Source organism: Oculina patagonica, chromosome 9 (genome assembly GCF_052425735.1).
Source record: "Oculina patagonica isolate OP01 chromosome 9, crgOcupat, whole genome shotgun sequence".
NCBI classification, from domain to species: Eukaryota; Metazoa; Cnidaria; class Anthozoa; order Scleractinia; family Oculinidae; genus Oculina; species Oculina patagonica.
In genome coordinates this window covers 20,406,159-20,424,833 of record NC_135766.1, presented here as the reverse complement: position 1 = coordinate 20,424,833, position 18,675 = coordinate 20,406,159, and the positions used below count along the sequence as shown (strand labels likewise).

General features: G+C 36.0%; 2 protein-coding genes across 2 annotated transcripts; one reads left to right on the top strand and one right to left on the bottom strand.

The window, feature by feature from the left end:
- Window positions 1–777: 777 nt before the first annotated feature.
- LOC144666634 (uncharacterized) lies at window positions 778–4,326 on the bottom strand. Its single transcript, XM_078528031.1, has 8 exons — window positions 4,179–4,326; window positions 3,552–3,582; window positions 3,409–3,435; window positions 3,049–3,075; window positions 2,893–2,922; window positions 2,581–2,604; window positions 1,440–1,466; window positions 778–833 (listed from the first exon to the last, which is right to left on the bottom strand). The coding sequence occupies exons 1-8, from the start codon at window positions 4,263–4,265 to the stop codon at window positions 778–780; spliced, it is 309 nt and encodes a 102-aa protein (XP_078384157.1). The 5' UTR covers window positions 4,266–4,326.
- Window positions 4,327–6,883: 2,557 nt separating this feature from the next.
- On the top strand, window positions 6,884–17,295 carry LOC144666422 (uncharacterized). The gene is made up of 5 exons (XM_078527855.1): window positions 6,884–7,889; window positions 7,992–8,055; window positions 13,828–13,907; window positions 14,286–14,579; window positions 16,616–17,295. The coding sequence occupies exons 3-5, from the start codon at window positions 13,841–13,843 to the stop codon at window positions 16,963–16,965; spliced, it is 711 nt and encodes a 236-aa protein (XP_078383981.1). The 5' UTR covers window positions 6,884–7,889; window positions 7,992–8,055; window positions 13,828–13,840; the 3' UTR covers window positions 16,966–17,295.
- The last annotated feature ends 1,380 nt before the right edge of the window (window positions 17,296–18,675 follow it).

Here is an 18,675-nt window from a genome sequence, read left to right as displayed (position 1 = left end):
ACGCCATATCAAAGTGTAATGTACGTGGTCAAAAACACTCAGTGTCTTTTCGTTGAACATGTTTTCATTAAAGGAGCCGTAAAGAGTTATTTGGTGCTCTACTCAAAACTTGAGTACATGTATCTTAATATAGTTCTAAATTATACATATATCATCACAAGCATCTAACACTCAATCTTCATAAAAAATGGGATACGTATATGAGTATAGCTATAGAGTCACTTTTGGTGTTGATCGTGTCGTTTTGACTGCAATATTGGTAGTCTTCATTGAGCAATTCTTTTTCAAATGACTTTGAAAAAGAACTTGGTTAAGGTGTTGAAGACCAAGGCAACACAATTTGCAGTATGTACCTTGCAAGTATGGCTTCAACAGAGCAATAAGTATAACCGGATTTTTGGCTAAATTTGGGTATGGTAAATACCTAATCTTAACTTTTTGGTAGGCTTCGACTGCATATCAGGCTTGCTTGGTCTCGCAATGGATATTAACCATGGCTTGACCAAACACGCCTGATATGCTTCCGAAACATTCCAAAAAAGGTACGATAAGGTATAATGAGTAAAAATGGTAAAACATACTTATAGAGATAATGAGATGTAATTAACATAGTTTTGGATGACACCCTGTAAGGGTTAATTTCAACCAGCCACACGAAGTTTTACAAGAACATTTGGGAAATGAAATGGTGGCACGAAATGATATTGCTGGCACAGTTTTCCAATAGCAACAAAGGCACCTTTCTCATGCATTTTGTTCTTGTAAGTAAAAGCTTAATTAAAGACACTCACCCCTACTGCTGTTTTGCCTGCTGTTTTTTCGTCTTCTATTATCTGCAAATGCAAATTTGATAACTCATCTGTTTATATCAATAACATTGAAATGTGAGGTAAGCTTTTGTGCAAAAATTTGTTATCTTCACATCTAAAGATATCATTTGATATTCACACAAAGATATCATTTTTGCTCCACCTACTGTAAATAATAAAAAACCTTGTTATTAGTAGGTTTGTAAATTATACAAAATAATACATGGCTGTCGGAGATGTGAAATTTCTCTTCAGGTTCAAATCGACAGTGCATTCATTTGATATTGAGATGAACACTTGAAGATAAATTTCATATCTCTGCACAACCATGTATTATCCTCTGTATAAAACATGCTCATCAGGAAAAAACGACATAAAAATGGTAAAATAGACAAATTTTGGAACATGCAGTTAATTTGCATGAAGTAAGGCTTAACTGGTAAACATTCTTTTAGCTTATTCAAAAGTTCAAATTGTTGATTCCAAGAAACATACTCTTTTAGAAAAACTTGAATTGGGTTTGATCTTAAAACATACTATAAATTATGTGCAAGTTCTCGTTCGAAATAGCTGGACACTATTTTATTGGATAGCAGAGACAATACAAATTGACTGCTTCAATTTACTCACCACCAGAATGAAAATAATTGCCAAATCCTAAGAGAAAAGGAAAGAATTGGCAAGAACTTAAACAAATGCAAGTTTTATGAAAGTAACCAAAACATTTACATGGTACATGCCCCCCCCCCCCCCCCAACCCACGAATCTGGTCCATGAACCACCACCCTTGCTTTTCAAAACGAAATTACCCCTATAGCTATTACAGTGGAACCCCGCTTTACAGACACCCGCTTGATACAGACACCCCGGTATTACAGACAGTTTCGTTGGAAAAACCTCATACATTTTCTCTTAAATTAACCCAGTTAATAAAAACAGCCTTTGATATGGACAACGGAGACTTTTTCATTAGTGACAAACTGTCATACACTGATTGTCAACCCCACTTTATAGACATTGTTTAGCTGAGCACTGTCAATTTGCGTTGTCGCGATTATTTACTAAGTTGAAGACATTGGACCCTGAAGAGTAAAACCATTTTATTACAAAGAGAACCTTAATAGCGTGACTTTCATAATATTTTACCCTTTCACTTTCTTTGCCTTTTGCTGCAGCTATCACTTGCGTCTCAAAGCTTACGTGCAAAGTAAAGTTATGAACTTTTTCAAATGGGTTTGTAGAGTTTAACAATGGTCACGGTCAGACTTGAGTTTGAATCGAAAATTTATAGAAAACATTCTGTTGGCGTTGAAATGCATTATTATTTGTATATAGTAAAGTTGCAACATTAATTATTCAACTGTTGTGCTTATTAATGTTTAGTTTGAATGTATGAATATATCGTAAGGTTTTCAAAAAACCTATTAATTTTAGTCGGAGAAATCACAGTTTACATTAGTTACAGTTTCAGTTGGCATCAAAACGTTTAATTGCCTTAATCTTTGTGTCGATAAAACGTGTATCTGTGACTTTTTTTCGAGACCCCGCTTAATACAGACACCCTGTTAATATGGACAATTTGGCATGTCCCCTTGGTGTCTGTATTAATGGGGTTCCACTGTAATATGATAGTAGGTCAGTTAAAAATGGAGACTGTAGATTAAAATAATGATAACATTTGCATGTTTCACAATCAAAGTGCCGTGATTAAAAAAGGTGGATTTTTGGCAAGATGGAGCGGACAGTTTATCTTAATTAAAAAAATACTTACCCTCTTGAGGTAAGCCGCCATTTTCTGGAACAAAAGAAATTGACAATAATTTTTAACAGTTGCATGTTTTAATTAAAGTGCCATGATTTAAAACAGAGGGGTTTTTTGGCAGGATGGAGTGGGCAGTTTATCTAAATTAAAAAAAATACTCACCAACTTGAGGAACAAGTACACTGTTATTTCCTGGAACAAAATAAATTAACAATAATTTTTAACAGTTGCATGTTTCAATTAAAGTGCTATGATTTACAAAACAGAGGCGTTTTTTGGCAGGATGCAGTGGGCAGTTTATCTAAATTAAAAAATACTCACCGAACACTACTGGAGGTTGAAATCCATTTTCTGGAATAAAAGAAATTTACAATAATTTTTAACATTTGCATGTTTCAAGTAAAGTGCCATGATTTAAAAAAGAGGGTTTTTTGGCAGCATGGAGTGGGCAGTTTATTTAAATTAAAAAATACTCACCGAACACTGGAGGTGGAAATCTATTAACTGGAATAAAAGAAATTTACAATAATTTTTAACATTTGCATGTTTCAAGTAAAGTGCCATGATTTAAAAAAGAAGGTTTTTTGGCAGCATGGAGTGGGCAGTTTATCTAAATTAAAAAATACTAACTCGAGATGGAACACCATTTCCTGGAACAAACAAAATTTACATTAATTTTTCCATTTGCATGTTAATTCACAATCAGAGTGTCTTGATTGAAAACAGCAGCTTTTTTGGCAGGGTAGACTGCACAATTTAGCTGAATTAAAAAAATACTCACCAAACACTAGAGGTGTGAAAGCATTTCCTAGAACAAAAGAAATTGACATTACTCACCAGCAGCTTGAGGTCTAAGAGCGTTTCCTAGAACAAAAAAAAATTAATATTACTTTTGCCATTTGCATGTTGATTCACAAGCGGAGTGTAATGATTGAAAACAGCAGCTTTTTTGGCAGGATAGACTGCCAAAAAATACTCACCAGCAGCTCGAGCTCCGTCTGAAAGTGTTTCCTGCATGGAGCAAAAGAAATTGTTATTAATTTTGCCATTTGCATGTTTCACAATTAATCAGAGTGCTGAACTATTGAAAACAGTGGGGTTTTTTGCCAAGGTGGAGTGGGTCATTTATCGGCTAAATTAAAAAATACTCACCACTCGGTCTGAAAGTGTTTCCTGCATGGAGCAAAAGAAATTGTCATTAATTTTGCCATTTGCATGTCTCACAATTAATCAGAGTGCTGAACTATTGAAAACAGTGGGTTTTTTGCCAAGATGGAGTGGGCAGTTTATCGGCTAAATTAAAAAATACTCACCAGCAGCTTGAGGTCTGAACAATAATTTTTAACAGTTGCATGTTTCAATTAAAGTGCTATGATTTACAAAACAGAGGCGTTTTTTGGCAGGATGCAGTGGGCAGTTTATCTAAATTAAAAAATACTCACCGAACACTACTGGAGGTTGAAATCCATTTTCTGGAATAAAAGAAATTTACAATTATAAGTTTTAACATTTGCATGTTTTAAGTAAAGTGCCATGATTTAAAACAGAGGGTTTTTTGGCAGCATGGAGTGGGCAGTTTATCTAAAAATTAATTAAAAAATACTCACCGAACACTGGAGGTGGAAATCTATTAACTGGAATAAAAGAAATTTACAATAATTTTTAACATTTGCATGTTTCAAGTAAAGTGCCATGATTTAAAACAGAGGGGTTTTTTGGCAGGATGGCGTGGACAGTTAATCTAAATTAAAAAATACTCACCCAGTTGAGGTAAGCCGCCATTTCCTAGAACAAAAGAAATAATTTTTAACATGTTTCAAGTAAAGTGCTATGATTTAAAACAGAGGTTTTTTTGGCAGGATAGAAATGGCAGTTTATCTAAATTAAATAAACGGCATGCAATACATGCTGAAGCGATGACGTTTCACAAGGGGTTAAAAATACATTTTCTTCGTAGATTTGCTCAATTGTACAACTGCAGTAATATTTTATTTTATATACATATTTTTTTTGATTTCCCTATGTTGTCTCAACAAAGATTACGTTATATTATAGCGTGACTTGCGACAAACGACATACGATACGCGGGAGCTAGCTTTTAAGCTGCGAGAAAGGTCAAACGGTCTCTCAGTCCAAGAACTAGAAATCTCTGTCTACTAAATCTAATAGATCCCATCACATAAAATTTAGTCTCTTTCGTTTATACATTGTAGGGTCCCATTCTTACTGCACGGGAGTATTTTGCTTTTGCTACGCGGCGATTTCTTGTTATTAAGTTAAACTTGATTTCTGTTCGATTGAGCTAAACGGATCCTTTGCAATATCCTGTTCTAGTTGCAGCTTTAAAAAAATACAAAACAAATCGACAAATTTTTCGCAATTTGAAATAACGTCATTTGTTTGATATTTTCAAAAATTCGGCTGAAAACCATCCATCTTTATTAACTGCTAACATTTTATGTATATACACGATCTTTTTAACTTTTACTGGCTTTTACTGGCTGGTACTGGGTTATTATAAGTATCAAAATTATGCGACGGTCAAGACAGACGCATAACACAACAGTTTTTAAAGGCAAAATAAAGATGTTGCTCGTTCAGGAAATCTACGGAGTGGATTTTCCTGTAAGTTGTTGTGAGTAAACTTCAACTGTTTGGCAGCGTTTTGAGGTAATTACAGAAAAACTCACCGTGGCATTTTAAAAATAATCGCATTTTATTAAAAACGAAGGCTTCCGAAAATCGCTCATAACTTAAACAAATCGCGTTTGATCGCCATAAAATTTATCAATTTATATAATTTAAGCATTATTCTTTCAGATTCTAGAAACTCTAAGCAATCGCTTCACGGTTTCCCGTTTTAAAACGCGCTTAAAAAAGGGAACTGTCAGCCTCATAAATACCCGCGGGCCACCTTAACGTGCTTGTGAAACACGATAGCGTATCAAAACCTTAAATCGTACACGCAAAACAAAATAAAATTAACAGGTTCGAAATAGACCCAATACAACAAAAAAGGAATGGCATCCTTTGTGTATAGTTTACATGTTCATTATGAATACTGGTTGCTGCTTTTTTAGTATTTTTCGTATCTTACAACAAAGTGAAATTCATTTATTTTACCACATATAATTCAGAATATGTATGGCCTTACTTCAGTCTCGCCTGCCTTTTTACATGCTTGTGAAATCACTGCCGTTGCCAAAGAATTTCACGCAACCGTAAAAACACACGCAAACACACACGCAAAATAAAATACAATTAACGGGTTCGAAATAGACCCAATACAACAAAAAAGTATGAATTGCACCCTTTGTGTATAGTTTACAACAGTTCATCATGAATACTGGTTGCTACTTTTTTAGTATTTTTCGTATCTTACAACAAAGTAAAATTCATTTATTTTACCACATATAATTCAGAATATGCATGGCCTTACTTCAGTCTCGCCTGCCTTTTTACATGCTTGTGAAATCATCGCCGTTGCCAAAGAATTTCACGCAACCGTAAAAACACACGCAAACACACGCAAAATAAAATACAATTAACGGGTTCGAAATAGACCCAATACAACAAAAAGTATGAATTGCACCCTTTGTGTATAGTTTACAACAGTTCATTATGAATACTGGTTGCTACTTTTTTAGTATTTTTCGTATCTTACAACAAAGTAAAATTCATTTATTTTACCACATATAATTCAGAATATGCATGGCCTTACTTCAGTCTCGCCTGCCTTTTTACATGCTTGTGAAATCACTGCCGTTGCCAAAGAATTTCACGCAACCGTAAAAACACACGCAAACACACACGCAAAATAAAATACAATTAACGGGTTCGAAATAGACCCAATACAACAAAAAAGTATGAATTGCACCCTTTGTGTATAGTTTACAACAGTTCATTATGAATACTGGTTGCTACTTTTTTAGTATTTTTCGTATCTTACAACAAAGTAAAATTCATTTATTTTACCACATATAATTCAGAATATGCATGGCCTTACTTCAGTCTCGCCTGCCTTTTTACATGCTTGTGAAATCATCGCCGTTGCCAAAGAATTTCACGCAACCGTAAAAACACACGCAAACACACACGCTAAATAAAATAAATTTAACAGGTTCGAAATAGACCCAATACAACAAAAAAGTATGAATTGCACCCTTTGTGTATAGTTTACATGTTCATTATGAATACTGGTTGCTGCTTTTTTAGTGTTTTTCGTATCTTACAACAAAGCATTCATTTATTTTACCACATATAATTCAGAATATGCATGGCCTTACTTCAGTCTCGCCTGCCTTTTTACATGCTTGTGAAATCATCGCCGTTGCCAAAGAATTTCACGCAACCGTAAAAACACACGCAAACACACACGCTAAATAAAATAAATTTAACAGGTTCGAAATAGACCCAATACAACAAAAAAGTATGAATTGCACCCTTTGTGTATAGTTTACATGTTCATTATGAATACTGGTTGCTGCTTTTTTAGTATTTTTCGTATCTTACAACAAAGCATTCATTTATTTTACCACATATAATTCAGAATATGCATGGCCTTACTTCAGTCTCGCCTGCCTTTTTACATGCTTGTGAAATCATCGCCGTTGCCAAAGAATTTCACGCAACCGTAAAAACACACGCAAACACACACGCTAAATAAAATAAATTTAACAGGTTCGAAATAGACCCAATACAACAAAAAAGTATGAATTGCACCCTTTGTGTATAGTTTACATGTTCATTATGAATACTGGTTGCTGCTTTTTTAGTATTTTTCGTATCTTACAACAAAGCATTCATTTATTTTACCACATATAATTCAGAATATGCATGGCCTTACTTCAGTCTCGCCTGCCTTTTTACATGCTTGTGAAATCATCGCCGTTGCCAAAGAATTTCACGCAACCGTAAAAACACACGCAAACACACACGCAAATGAAATTAAATAGAAATAACGGGTTCGCAAAATACAGCAAAAAAATAGAATGACACCCTATTTTATACATTTTGATCATAAAAACTGCTGGCTGCTATTTAGTATTTTTCGGATCTTACCAAAATGTGACATTCTTTAATTTTACTATAAATTTTACGTTGCTAAAGGAGCAAAAAAATTGTCATATGAATCCCTAAGTAAACAGAAGGGCAGAAGATATCATCTCAAGGCAACCAATCACAAACGTCAAGTGTCATCAACAACCAATAGAAAAATGCGACAACAGTTTCAGCATATTCCACGTCGTCAATTTGGTTTTAAAATAACCGTCCTTATTTTAGTTGGTTCAGACTGTTTGTTTCATAGAGAAAGTCAGGTAGGTTGAGATCAAGACTAAGCGCTTTTTTCAATTTTTTTCATGATCTCTCTACGTATAACATTGCAACTAAATCTGCGACCGTTCGTTTATGTTCAGCAGGTCAGCCGATCAATTGCTTTAACTGAAGTAAACATTGATAAAAATCATTCAGCAAATACCCAAGGTAGGTAAGATCTCAGTACTCGCGACAAAAACTGCATAGATCGTTGTGTTGAATGGTCCTTCAAAAAATGCGCGTGTAGAGTTTTCACCAAAATTCAAGGGTCTCGTCATTTCGAATTTTTCACCAACATATCCTACGTATACAACAACTGCTCGTTGGACTTTGTTGGACTAATGACTCAACAATCATTTGGAACACTCTTTTTAGAAATGCGTGCACCGAAGGCAGGCTTAAAGACTTATTACTAAAGCACCGGTGAACAAAAAGGAGTCGAGTGCAGTTACCATGACAAAATCCGCCGTATATAGCGTAACAAGTTCAGCTGAAAAAGCGGTTTAAGTGATCGTTATGAGCAAAAACGTGTTCTGTAAGCTCTTGTTATTTAAAGTTGTATACATTTTTTTTATTTAGGTTTGGTTTTTATTGCTGAATACGCAAACCAAGTTTTTGTTTGCCAATTGTATGATTTTCATGTAGCTATAAAACTTTTGTTTAGCAATAAATTACCGAAAAACGCTTTCCTTAGCGACATGCTTGACTATTGCAAAAATGGAGACAAAATATGAATTGTAAATATCGATGATAATTGAGGTGTTACTTCCAAATTCCGCACGATCTTCTACCGTCAGGGAATACATGTGCAGGGACGGTATTTGTCATTTTAGTAGTAACTATTTCAGGCTGTGTTATTTCCAAGTGGCAGAAGATCGTGCGGAATTTGAAAGCAACGCCTCTCTTCGAAAACAACAGTATAATTTCATTGGAAATGCGGGGTTTACAAAGCGACCAAATCTTGGAAAGTAAATGTACCTGACTTTCCGACCGAAATTCTTCAAACCGTATGATAGGAACACGCTGAAACTCGGCACAAATCTTTGCAATATCCTGTTCTAGCTGCAGCTTTAAAAAAATGAAAAACAAATTGACAAATTTTCCGCAATTCTAAATAACGTCATTTGTTTGATATTTTTAAAAATTCGGCTGAAAACCATCCATCTTTATTGACTGCTAACATTTGATGTATATACACGATCTTTTTAACTTTTACACACAAGATTAAGGTGACATTAGACTCAAAACTGGCTGGTACTGGGTTAGTATAAGTATCAAATTTATGCGACGGTCAAGTCAGACGCATAACACAACAGTTTTTAAAGGCAAAATAAAGATGTCGCTCGTTCAGGAAATTTACGGAGTGGATTTTCCTCTAAGTTGTTGTGAGTAAACTTCAACTGTTTGGCAGCGTTTTGGGGTAATTACAGAAAAATTCACCGTGGCATTTTCAAAAAAATCGCATTTTATTAAAAACGAAGGCTTCCAAAAATCGCTTATAACTTTAACAAATCGCGTTTGATCGCCATAAAATTTATCATTTTATATAATTTAAACATTATTTTTTCAGATTCTCAAAAATCTAAGCAATCGCTTCACGTTTTGCCGTTTTAAAACGCGCTTGAAAGAGGGAACTGTCAGCCTCATAAATACCCGCGGGCCACCTTAAGGTGGCCGAATACAGTTTTAACGTGTCTCAAAGGCGCGCGCTTCGATTTTCTGCTTGACGTCATTATTGCTCGCGCGGGCTAAAATGGCGCTAGCAACTCTAAACAGAAGCGAAAAAGAGTTCCATATGTTTTACCACGCTTTACCAAATTTGTATACAAAAGAGAAACTTCAAAATTCTTTTAGATAGGTCTTGAAACCTGGGACGAAAAACAATACGACAAAAAAGGTGGATAAACAACCGACAGAGAAGTTCTAATTCTGTCTTTCATTATCACTCGCGACGCATGGCGTCATCATAGCGCGCGCTCGCACGCGCAATTTGATTCGCTTCGGAGGTCGTAAAAGCCAGATTTTGATCCAGATTTTCTCACAAACCTACCGTACAACCTATTATGAAACTTTCACAATTAAATTTAAGGGGTGAACCACGTCCACAGCCAAAATTTTGAAAAAATCTGTAAGACAGATTTTGAGCTATTTTAAAAATCGGCAAAATATCACATTTTCCTATTTTGCGAAAAATCTGTCTTACAGATTTTTATATTATTTTGCATGAATGTTTAATAAGAGCCAATTTCTTATTTCTGAAATTTTGAGGTAGGGTCGTACGGGTAGATTTTGAGAAAAACGCCGTTTAAACTACTAGTGCCAGTCCCCTCTTAAGCACTCGGCCGTTCATTTAAGCTGTTTATTGGCATTTTTATTTTCCAAATATCGCATTAGATGGTTTTAGGATGTAACAAACAGTGATAAAAGAAAGACAAAACTCTTCTGGAGATTGTACAAGAGAGTTAAAGGTTGGACTGATTTACCCTCTCAAAACTGTATTAAGCCACCTTAAATGGACAAAAGACAATTATCCCGAGTAACGCGTCACGCAAGGAATGCATATTTTTATCAGTTTTGGGAAGTGTAATCAAGCACGCGGTGTGAATTGAGATGTGATTTTTCTCAGTCGGTAAACTCGCTATGTTGTGCTCGCCTTTTATTAACGTGGCGCGATTAATGATAAATCACGCTTAATTGTCGCTAACCGACCGCGAACCAGTCAGAGTTGTTTTTTGTCGGATTGACAGTTTAGTGAACTGTAGTCGAGCACGCGGTGTGAATTGAGATGTGATTTTCCTCGGTCGATAAACTCGCTATATTGTCAGTGTTATAACGAATTTCTCGAGAATAACCGTTGTTGGAATCATTCGCTTTGCCGTGGTTTATGCGTGATACAATCAGAGCAAAAGCAACACCCGTAAAACAAGTCTGCAAATTGTAATGTTTGCAATCTTCCATGTGACAGAAGCCTAGATCTTATGTGACAATCGTTCTTGGAGAACAGATTTTCTCTTCCGGTGTTACGACAAACTGTCGTGATTGACACATTTTTCGCATTCCGATCGTTCTTAGTGGAAGAACAAAATTTTCAACTTCCGTTTTCTGTTCGCTATTTATTAACGTGGCGCGCACGCGTAAAACGCTATCCGCTGGTCACTGTCAAGATTAGGGTTGCGGGCCTCTCTTGGGCCCGCAATTAACATGCTGTCGTAATTTGTAATACTCCGAGCTGTCGTAAATTGTAATAACACATTGCCGTGTTTTGTAATAACCAGTATTATCATATTTTATTTTGCCGTTTAACTCTGGAAATCTGTTTATCTATTAATTGCAAGCATTTCACAGCAAAGGGAGTCAGTAAGAGGTTCCAGTGATTTTTAAAGTGATTTCATTTAACCTGCGAACTGACTTTCTACCAGTCAGTGCGTAATAGTCAAAAATAAACAAAAGAAAACAATGGAATAAGTTATTAATAGTATCGAAAAGTTTAATAACTATTTCACGGGTTTAGTGAAGTCACTCTATAATGATTTTAATCATCGTTTAAAAACGGTGTATGTCACGGATTTTAGCCAGAATTAAGCATCGGAAATGACCATCAAATTCGGTGAAATATAATAATAACCCCCTAAAACAGTGAAAGAACATTTCAATAACACAGCAAATACAAAAGAAGGTACGGATGGCCAAAAGTGATAAAGATTGAATCTGATTGCAATATGGGTTTTTGAAATATTGTTGGGCTGAACAGTTTTCAAAGTTAGTCTCGTTTGCTTTTAACTTTATGATTATAACGCCCGGGAGACAAATTTGGTTGCAATGAAGCTATGGTTTTGTCATTTGGATGCATAGGAGCAATTGCTTTGCAAACATAAAAGTTTCATAGCAAGTTTTTAGCAAAACTTAAAAAATAAACTTAACTCAGCCGTGACACAGTCCATTTAAAGAAGGAAAGAAGCCAAAGGTAGTTAAAAAAGGGAGTGACTTTACACTAGACAATCGTTCAAAAAAGAAGATAATATTTGAAATGAGACCCATTATCCACCTAAAAAAATAAAGACCAATGACTTGTTAGGGACCGACTAGAGAAATCACAATTAAAACTCACCTTTCCCTTTATGTGCTTTGCTGCAAATTTGTTCCGGTGAGAAGATTAATAATGTTGGATAGCCCTCATGACGATATCAAGCAGTAAAGTAAATTTATGCCACGGGTTCTTTAACTATGAGATTTCTCAATGATTGATTTCCTAATTCTCATTTCAGGGCTGTAACTAGCAAGAGGCAAGACGAGGCACTTGCCTCGTCTAAATTTTTACCCAAAATTAAAAACAAAATATTTTTTATATACTGTATTTACTATTTACAAGGCTAAAAGAGTTAAAAGTTTTTAAAAATTAAAATGTTTAAACCGAACGTTTTCGGCTGTTCGGTTTAAACATTTTAATTTTTTAAAAACTTTTAACTCTTTTTAGCCTTGTAAATAGTAAATATTTTATTAAGCGAACATTATGGACAACATATTTTTTGTTGGGAAAATAATCCCCAGTTGAACAAAATTGAGTTTTCTCAAGAAGCACCTCACGAAAAATGGCTCTCGATGTAAAAGGTTTCGTCAGCAAGTCTGGATTCTTAAGGCCTGAATCTAGAGAAGTTCGAAATGCACTGGAGGAGCAAACATTTGCTGATGCAAAGTTTACAGAAATGGAACACTTTCAATGTGCCAGTACAGAGAGAAAACTTGATTTAATTTTTACATGGATTGTAATTTGTTCTTTCAAATTATGGCGAGCTATAGTCTCAGTAAATCGGTTTTGTCGACTTTTTTGCCGTTTAAAAGAACACAACCATCGCGATAAAAATTGCATATCATTAAACTTTAACTGATCTGACAGAATGATAACTCTTTAAGTTTACGTATATCTTGACAAATAAGACGTTCTTAAAAAAGTAGAAAATGTTATGTGTTCGCCATATTTAAATAGTTAGTCTCGGCCGTGACAAAAAAGCGCGCTAGACGAAAAACAGTGAAGGCCATTTTGCGCCATTTCACGTTTCACCATTTGACAAAATATTAATTATCCTCGGGCATCGTGCTTCGCACATAAAAGCGGTAATTAAACTCATAACTTGGAACTGGCCTTGGTCACTGATAACACAGTTCCAGAAATCAGACCGAATACAGATTGCAGCTGAGAATGAATGAATGTCGGCGAGGAAAGATGATCATCACACCGGCATTTCAAATTTGACTAACTTTGATGGATAAAGCCAAACCTCCCATCATCAACTGCTCTTTTGATCTCTCTTGTTAATATATTCTCTTCTGCTTTAATAATATAGAGAAAACTCACAACTAAAACAATTAATTGGTTGACCTTAAGTGACATGTTGTGTTACAGAACAACTGAACACGAATACGAGCATAAAATCTAAAAATACCGGCTTTAGCCACACGGTGTCACACTATACTGCTACTGCTCTTGCTACTGCTAGTCTTTATCTACACTCGTGCTAGCTACTACGGTCTAAGTACCACATTTCCACTATCGCTTCCACCTCAATACTGCTACAACTACTAATCTACTAGTTAAAAGTTTGCAATCTTATTTTGGGAAATAATATCCAAGTAGGGCGCTGAACCTTGATATCTTGGCAGTAACAATAGAAGTTATCTTAAAAATGTTGTTTCCGTTATGAGATTCGTTTTAATTCAGTTATGTCGGAATGACAAACAGTGCTTTACATCTGTAGGACACGGTACAGGCGGGGTTTGAATTGAGGAAATTAAGGGTGGCCGGGGACCTGCGGAGTTAGGGGTTGGGTGAAATATTTTTTTCAAGTTGGCTTATTTCATGCTACAGAGAGGCCGGGAATGGTGTTTCAAACTCGAAGGAAAAGTTTGGTCTGTTAATTTACTATTTTCCTTTTCCTCCTACAGGGAATTCGAAGCCATGAAGCTTTCTATTTTTCTCATCACCTTCGGTGTTACAGTTCTCTCCAGCGTGGCCAGGGCAAAAGGTATTAAGTTTGTAAGCGTTGGCTTTAACATTATCGAAGAGAATCCTGAAGGCAGTACATGAATTGTTACATGGTGTTGTCGACCAAGAAGTGCGTTCGTCAATAATAAAATAAGTGCGTTCGTCAATAAACGTTATAATAACACCAAAGCAACTATAATCTCAACATTTGCTGTCCACATTATCCTGTGTTAATTTGATTACAGTATAATGAAAAGTTTTTTAAGTTACGTAAGGCAGGGGTGGGTTTTCCGAGTCCCCTTTCCCCCCTCCGCTCCTCCACTCCCGGTCCTAGAAGTTGAAAAAAAAAAAAAACACGAAATGAATACAGTTAGTAGAGTTTTTACGCTATTACTCTTTGTGTATTTTTATTTTCTAGATCGCGAGGTGCGTAGTCCTTCAACTTGGCCATCCGGTACTTATGGTCTCCCCAAGCCAAAATCAGGATGTCCCAATGCACATTTCAACGAAGGGACTCGTTACCATGACACCGAGGATGATGACTCATCTAACGAGTGGTCCAATCTATATACCAATCACTTGGCAGGATACGTTACCAGAAATGACATGGAACAAAACTTTTGCATGAAGACACAAACCTCACCAAACTACGTCCCTTGGCCCCGTGGAAAATACTGCATCTTTAAGAATAAAGGAAATAATTGCCCTCACGGTAGGTCAATAATTACCCGAACGGGAAATAATGAATGATTTGCCAGTAATTGGATCCTGTGTTATGCGTTAAGGATTCTGGAATCGCCAGGGGCAAACCGTTGCAAGTCGCTAGAAGAAAATGTGTAGCAAAAAGTTGTTTATACGATCAAAAATACGAATTTGGAGAGAGATCAACGCTTTTTCGCCAGTATTTTCACTTTATTTTATCAGAAAGGGATTTGGGCAATGTTGGTACGTTGACAGTGTAATAAGGTTTTGTTTATAAATAGCCGTAAAACATGCGATAAAATCTACCGCGTTCGGAAGATTTACTAGTAGTATTGTGAAATTGACATCGCGTAACTGGGGTATCGAAATATTACAAAATTGAAAAAATAGCTCATCAGTAGTTGTGTAATAATTATTTTACGTTTGCACAAGCTGTTCACTGGTAAGCTACGTCTTTTATAAACAAATATTTTTATTATAACTTCGTAAAAAGGCGACAGACCTTTATAGACTCCTACGTTCGTGATTTTTAAAATTTTCCGATCGCTTTTGGATTTGGTCGTTTAACGTGCGTATTTTGTGTGTGGAGGTCATAAGTCTGCGTGGTTACCCAGTAGTAGATTTTGACATCTCAGTACTGTGTTTATTGTTGTATGTATTGGATATTGCGACTATTGGGATATCGATTTATCTTGGCTCATTAGCTCTCATTTATATTTGCAAGATGTGTTTTAGCTCTCAAAATTTTCGTTCTGGAAGGACAAGACCTTAAATTACCCGTGAAGATGATTATGGTATTGTAATGTGTTGCTTCGTATCACGGATGACATGTTTATTTTTGTCCAGTTTAGCCAGAAACTGCTTAGCTTTACTTCGAAAAAGATATAACCTTGTTTAAGAGAGGGGGAGGGAGAGAGAGAGAGAGAGGGAGAGGGAGAGAGAGAGAGAGCCCATGGCTATGACAAACCATCTTTCTTATTCTTGGGCGAGTAGAATCTTCACATTCCATCGCGAGGAAGAATCCTTTGCCTCTCTGGATACCTTTGATCGTTGTCACATACCGCACACAGCACAATGAACACAGTGATCGCTACTAGGCATTTTTCTAATATTATTTGTATATCTGTGCTTAGAAATAACCCTGTACACACGTAAAAAAACTGAAAAGGCTTATTAAGTTTTTTCTCCCAATATATACTTAACTTGTAATATTTTGAGACCATTTTTCGACGTCAATTTCAAAATAAACCTTACGAAAGCAAGGAAGTTTATCGGTAAATTTTATCACATATTTCACGGTTTTCAAACAAAAACTTACACTTTTCAAGTATCAACAATGCTCAAATCCTTTTTTTAATAGAATACTGGCGAAAAAAGGGTGAACTATCTCCAATGTATTTTTCATCGTCATCATTCAATTTTTCGCCAAATTTTTTTTCTAGCTATTTGCAAAGTTTGTCCCGTGGCGATTCCAGTATGACCAGTATCCTTTACGCATAACACAGGATCCGATTACTGGCAAATCATTCTTTGAAGAAGCAACAATACTGGGCCTTGACGTGAAAAATGAAAGCATTGTCAATTGCTTTTTTTTAATTCAATAAAAAATACAGTGTTGTGTGGATTATATTGTGCCTTCATTCTTGCAATGGGGTCTTGCTATAATTTACACATATTGTGGCGTGTAGTCTTGGTTATTATTGCCTCTTACAGTGTAAATGAAAAAGGTCTTGGTTATACTACTGTGAACGATTCTTCTTTTCTATACATAAGAATAGCTAAATCTTTAGTCTCCAGTTTTCAAGGCTGGTAGATTTTCTTGCTTGTGTAAGTTTTGTACGAGACTTTTTGACTATAAAATGATGATAATAACGATAATGTATTCATATAGCGCATATTCCATATGTATCTGTTCAGATGCGCTGTGCACATACTGTAATTTTCCACACACAAAGGCCAGACCACAACACCGGGAGCTTCATGCCCTACCATACACCGAGCTCTTTCTTATAAATTTAAGGCTGTTGTATGCATTGCGCCACCTAGGTTTCTCTGAAGGATACATCTATTGGGACGATGAAAACGATGATAACATAAACAGAGTTAGCGGTTCGCTTCCAGACGGGGTTTATGACAGAAACACCAAAATCTTCTACTGCTGCCGCAATGATGGTTACGTCACTAATGCCATTGATCTCCCCACTGACCGCCCGTTCGTACTGTTCAAGGCTCAGAATTATCCGTGCCAGCACGTGAAAGGAATGCACGTGAGAGAAGAGTGGTTTTATTGGGACAATGAGGATGCCGCACTTGGATCGCATTACGGAGGGAAACACCCCGATTTGGTGTTCTCGAACAATAATATAAAACTTAACTACTGTTATTACTTCAAGTAAACAGGCCTAGGATAAAGATTATGAAGTCCGCAGAACTAGAACTTGAACGTGTAGCAGAGTAAACGAGTAGAGTAAACGGACGAATCAGCTGTAAATCATAACTTAAAAACTGTAGAAAAAGCTTTTGATTCTAATTGCCTTATTGATAGCCACTTAGTAAGAACAATAGAACAATCGCCGGAAACAAAAAAAAAAGGTTTTATGACAAGGGAGCTAATTTTGTCTACTCTAATGATGTTATTATAAGTTTTCATAAAAATAATATGATGGTTATATCAGTAGTACCTTTAAAAAGCCTATTGTGGACGAACAAATAAAGGTGTGGGTAAAGCTGTGAAAGGTCTTCGTGTCCTTTTTTTCATCAATTTTCTATTTGTCCGAGGCGGTTTAAGGAATAAGCACAGACTCGACGAGATTTAAATTGGTTATTTATTGTGTTTCCTTTTCTAAATACCCTCCGAAATTATTATTATAGTAACAGAGTTGATGATATTGGGCGTAAATATGTTTATGCTCCCTTATGCGTTATACGATGAAAATAATCCTATTCTGGGCTCATTGCCTTGGTTGAGCTCGGTTTGCTGGGAAGAGATATAAGATGGCAGAACAGTGTCACGTAATATATATTACGTGACACGTTCTGCCATCTTTTGGCCACCGAGGTGGCCGTTTGTCATTTAGTAACAAAATTCAAATGAAGCTTACTTTAAATGGAACTGTTCCCAGCAAAGGTAAGGGGATACCCGAACACTATATAACTCTTGTCCCATGGGAAGCAGGGTGGATGGGAAATGTTGACTTCGCCTTGAATGCTTCGATGTCAAGACGCCGAAGATAGCTCCACTCTGCCTAATATATATCACGAGGGGTAATGTTGCCAGATCTTATTACTATCACCTGACTGGAAACCGAACAGATACATTGTTCATAAGGTGCATAAAACCATTTATTATACATTGTAGTCATTAGCTGTCTTCTTATTGGCTAAAAGCCTACAGCTAATTCTGTCAATCCGCGCAACCTACAGATTAGTGAATAATCTGCTAGCAGATTATTCACTAATCTGTAGGTTGCGCGCGCAATGCATGATTTCCAAGAGCAATGTGTCAGGCATCCGGCGGCGAAGGAAATTCATAGTTCGTCGATTCGCCTTTTCAACCAAGACATAATTTGACCAAAAATGAAAAATTATTCGACCATAAAGTCTGCGGAAAACCTAAAATGATTGACAAAAATTGGGAGGAACTATTCCACAAAATACTTTGAGGTAAAAGCAGGACGACAAGCAGGAATTAGCACAAGTGTTGAAACAGGTTGAAATCGTTTGTCATTATTGTCTTTACCAAAAAGAAAAACAATGTATAATAAAACAATTATTAGATTCGGTTTTTGTGATCATGATCCAGAATAATCAAGGTCTCGGTAAGTGTTATCAGCCTCAGCCTTCGGCTTCGGCTGATAACACTTACCTCGACCTCGATTATTTCGGATATCACAAAAACTTCATCCAATAATTGTTTATTATTTGCTAAATAAATTTCCTTTTGGCCCTTCTCAGAGCTGTTTTTAGAATACAAATTGGCTCATTTTAAAATTTGTCTGATTCGAACACTGACTCGAAGCCGAAGACAACAAAATGTCGAAAATTAATTTGGAGCACAACTTCACATATTGCATTTGGTAGCACACTTAACAAATCTACGTAATAGC

Excerpts from the sequence above, each read along its gene's own strand:
- LOC144666634 (XM_078528031.1), bottom strand. The coding sequence starts at position 4,265 with ATGGCACTTTACTTGAAACATGCAAATGTTAAAAATTATTGTAAATTT. Across the intron at positions 3,583-4,178 it reads ATTTCCACCTCCAGTGTTCG|GAAACACTTTCAGACGGAGC; the intron begins GTGAGTATTTTT and ends TGCTCCATGCAG. Across the intron at positions 2,605-2,892 it reads TCAACCTCCAGTAGTGTTCG|AAAATGGCGGCTTACCTCAA; the intron begins GTGAGTATTTTT and ends CTTTTGTTCCAG.
- LOC144666422 (XM_078527855.1), top strand. The coding sequence starts at position 13,841 with ATGAAGCTTTCTATTTTTCTCATCACCTTCGGTGTTACAGTTCTCTCC. Across the intron at positions 13,908-14,285 it reads CAGCGTGGCCAGGGCAAAAG|ATCGCGAGGTGCGTAGTCCT; the intron begins GTATTAAGTTTG and ends TTTATTTTCTAG. Across the intron at positions 14,580-16,615 it reads AGGAAATAATTGCCCTCACG|GTTTCTCTGAAGGATACATC; the intron begins GTAGGTCAATAA and ends TGCGCCACCTAG.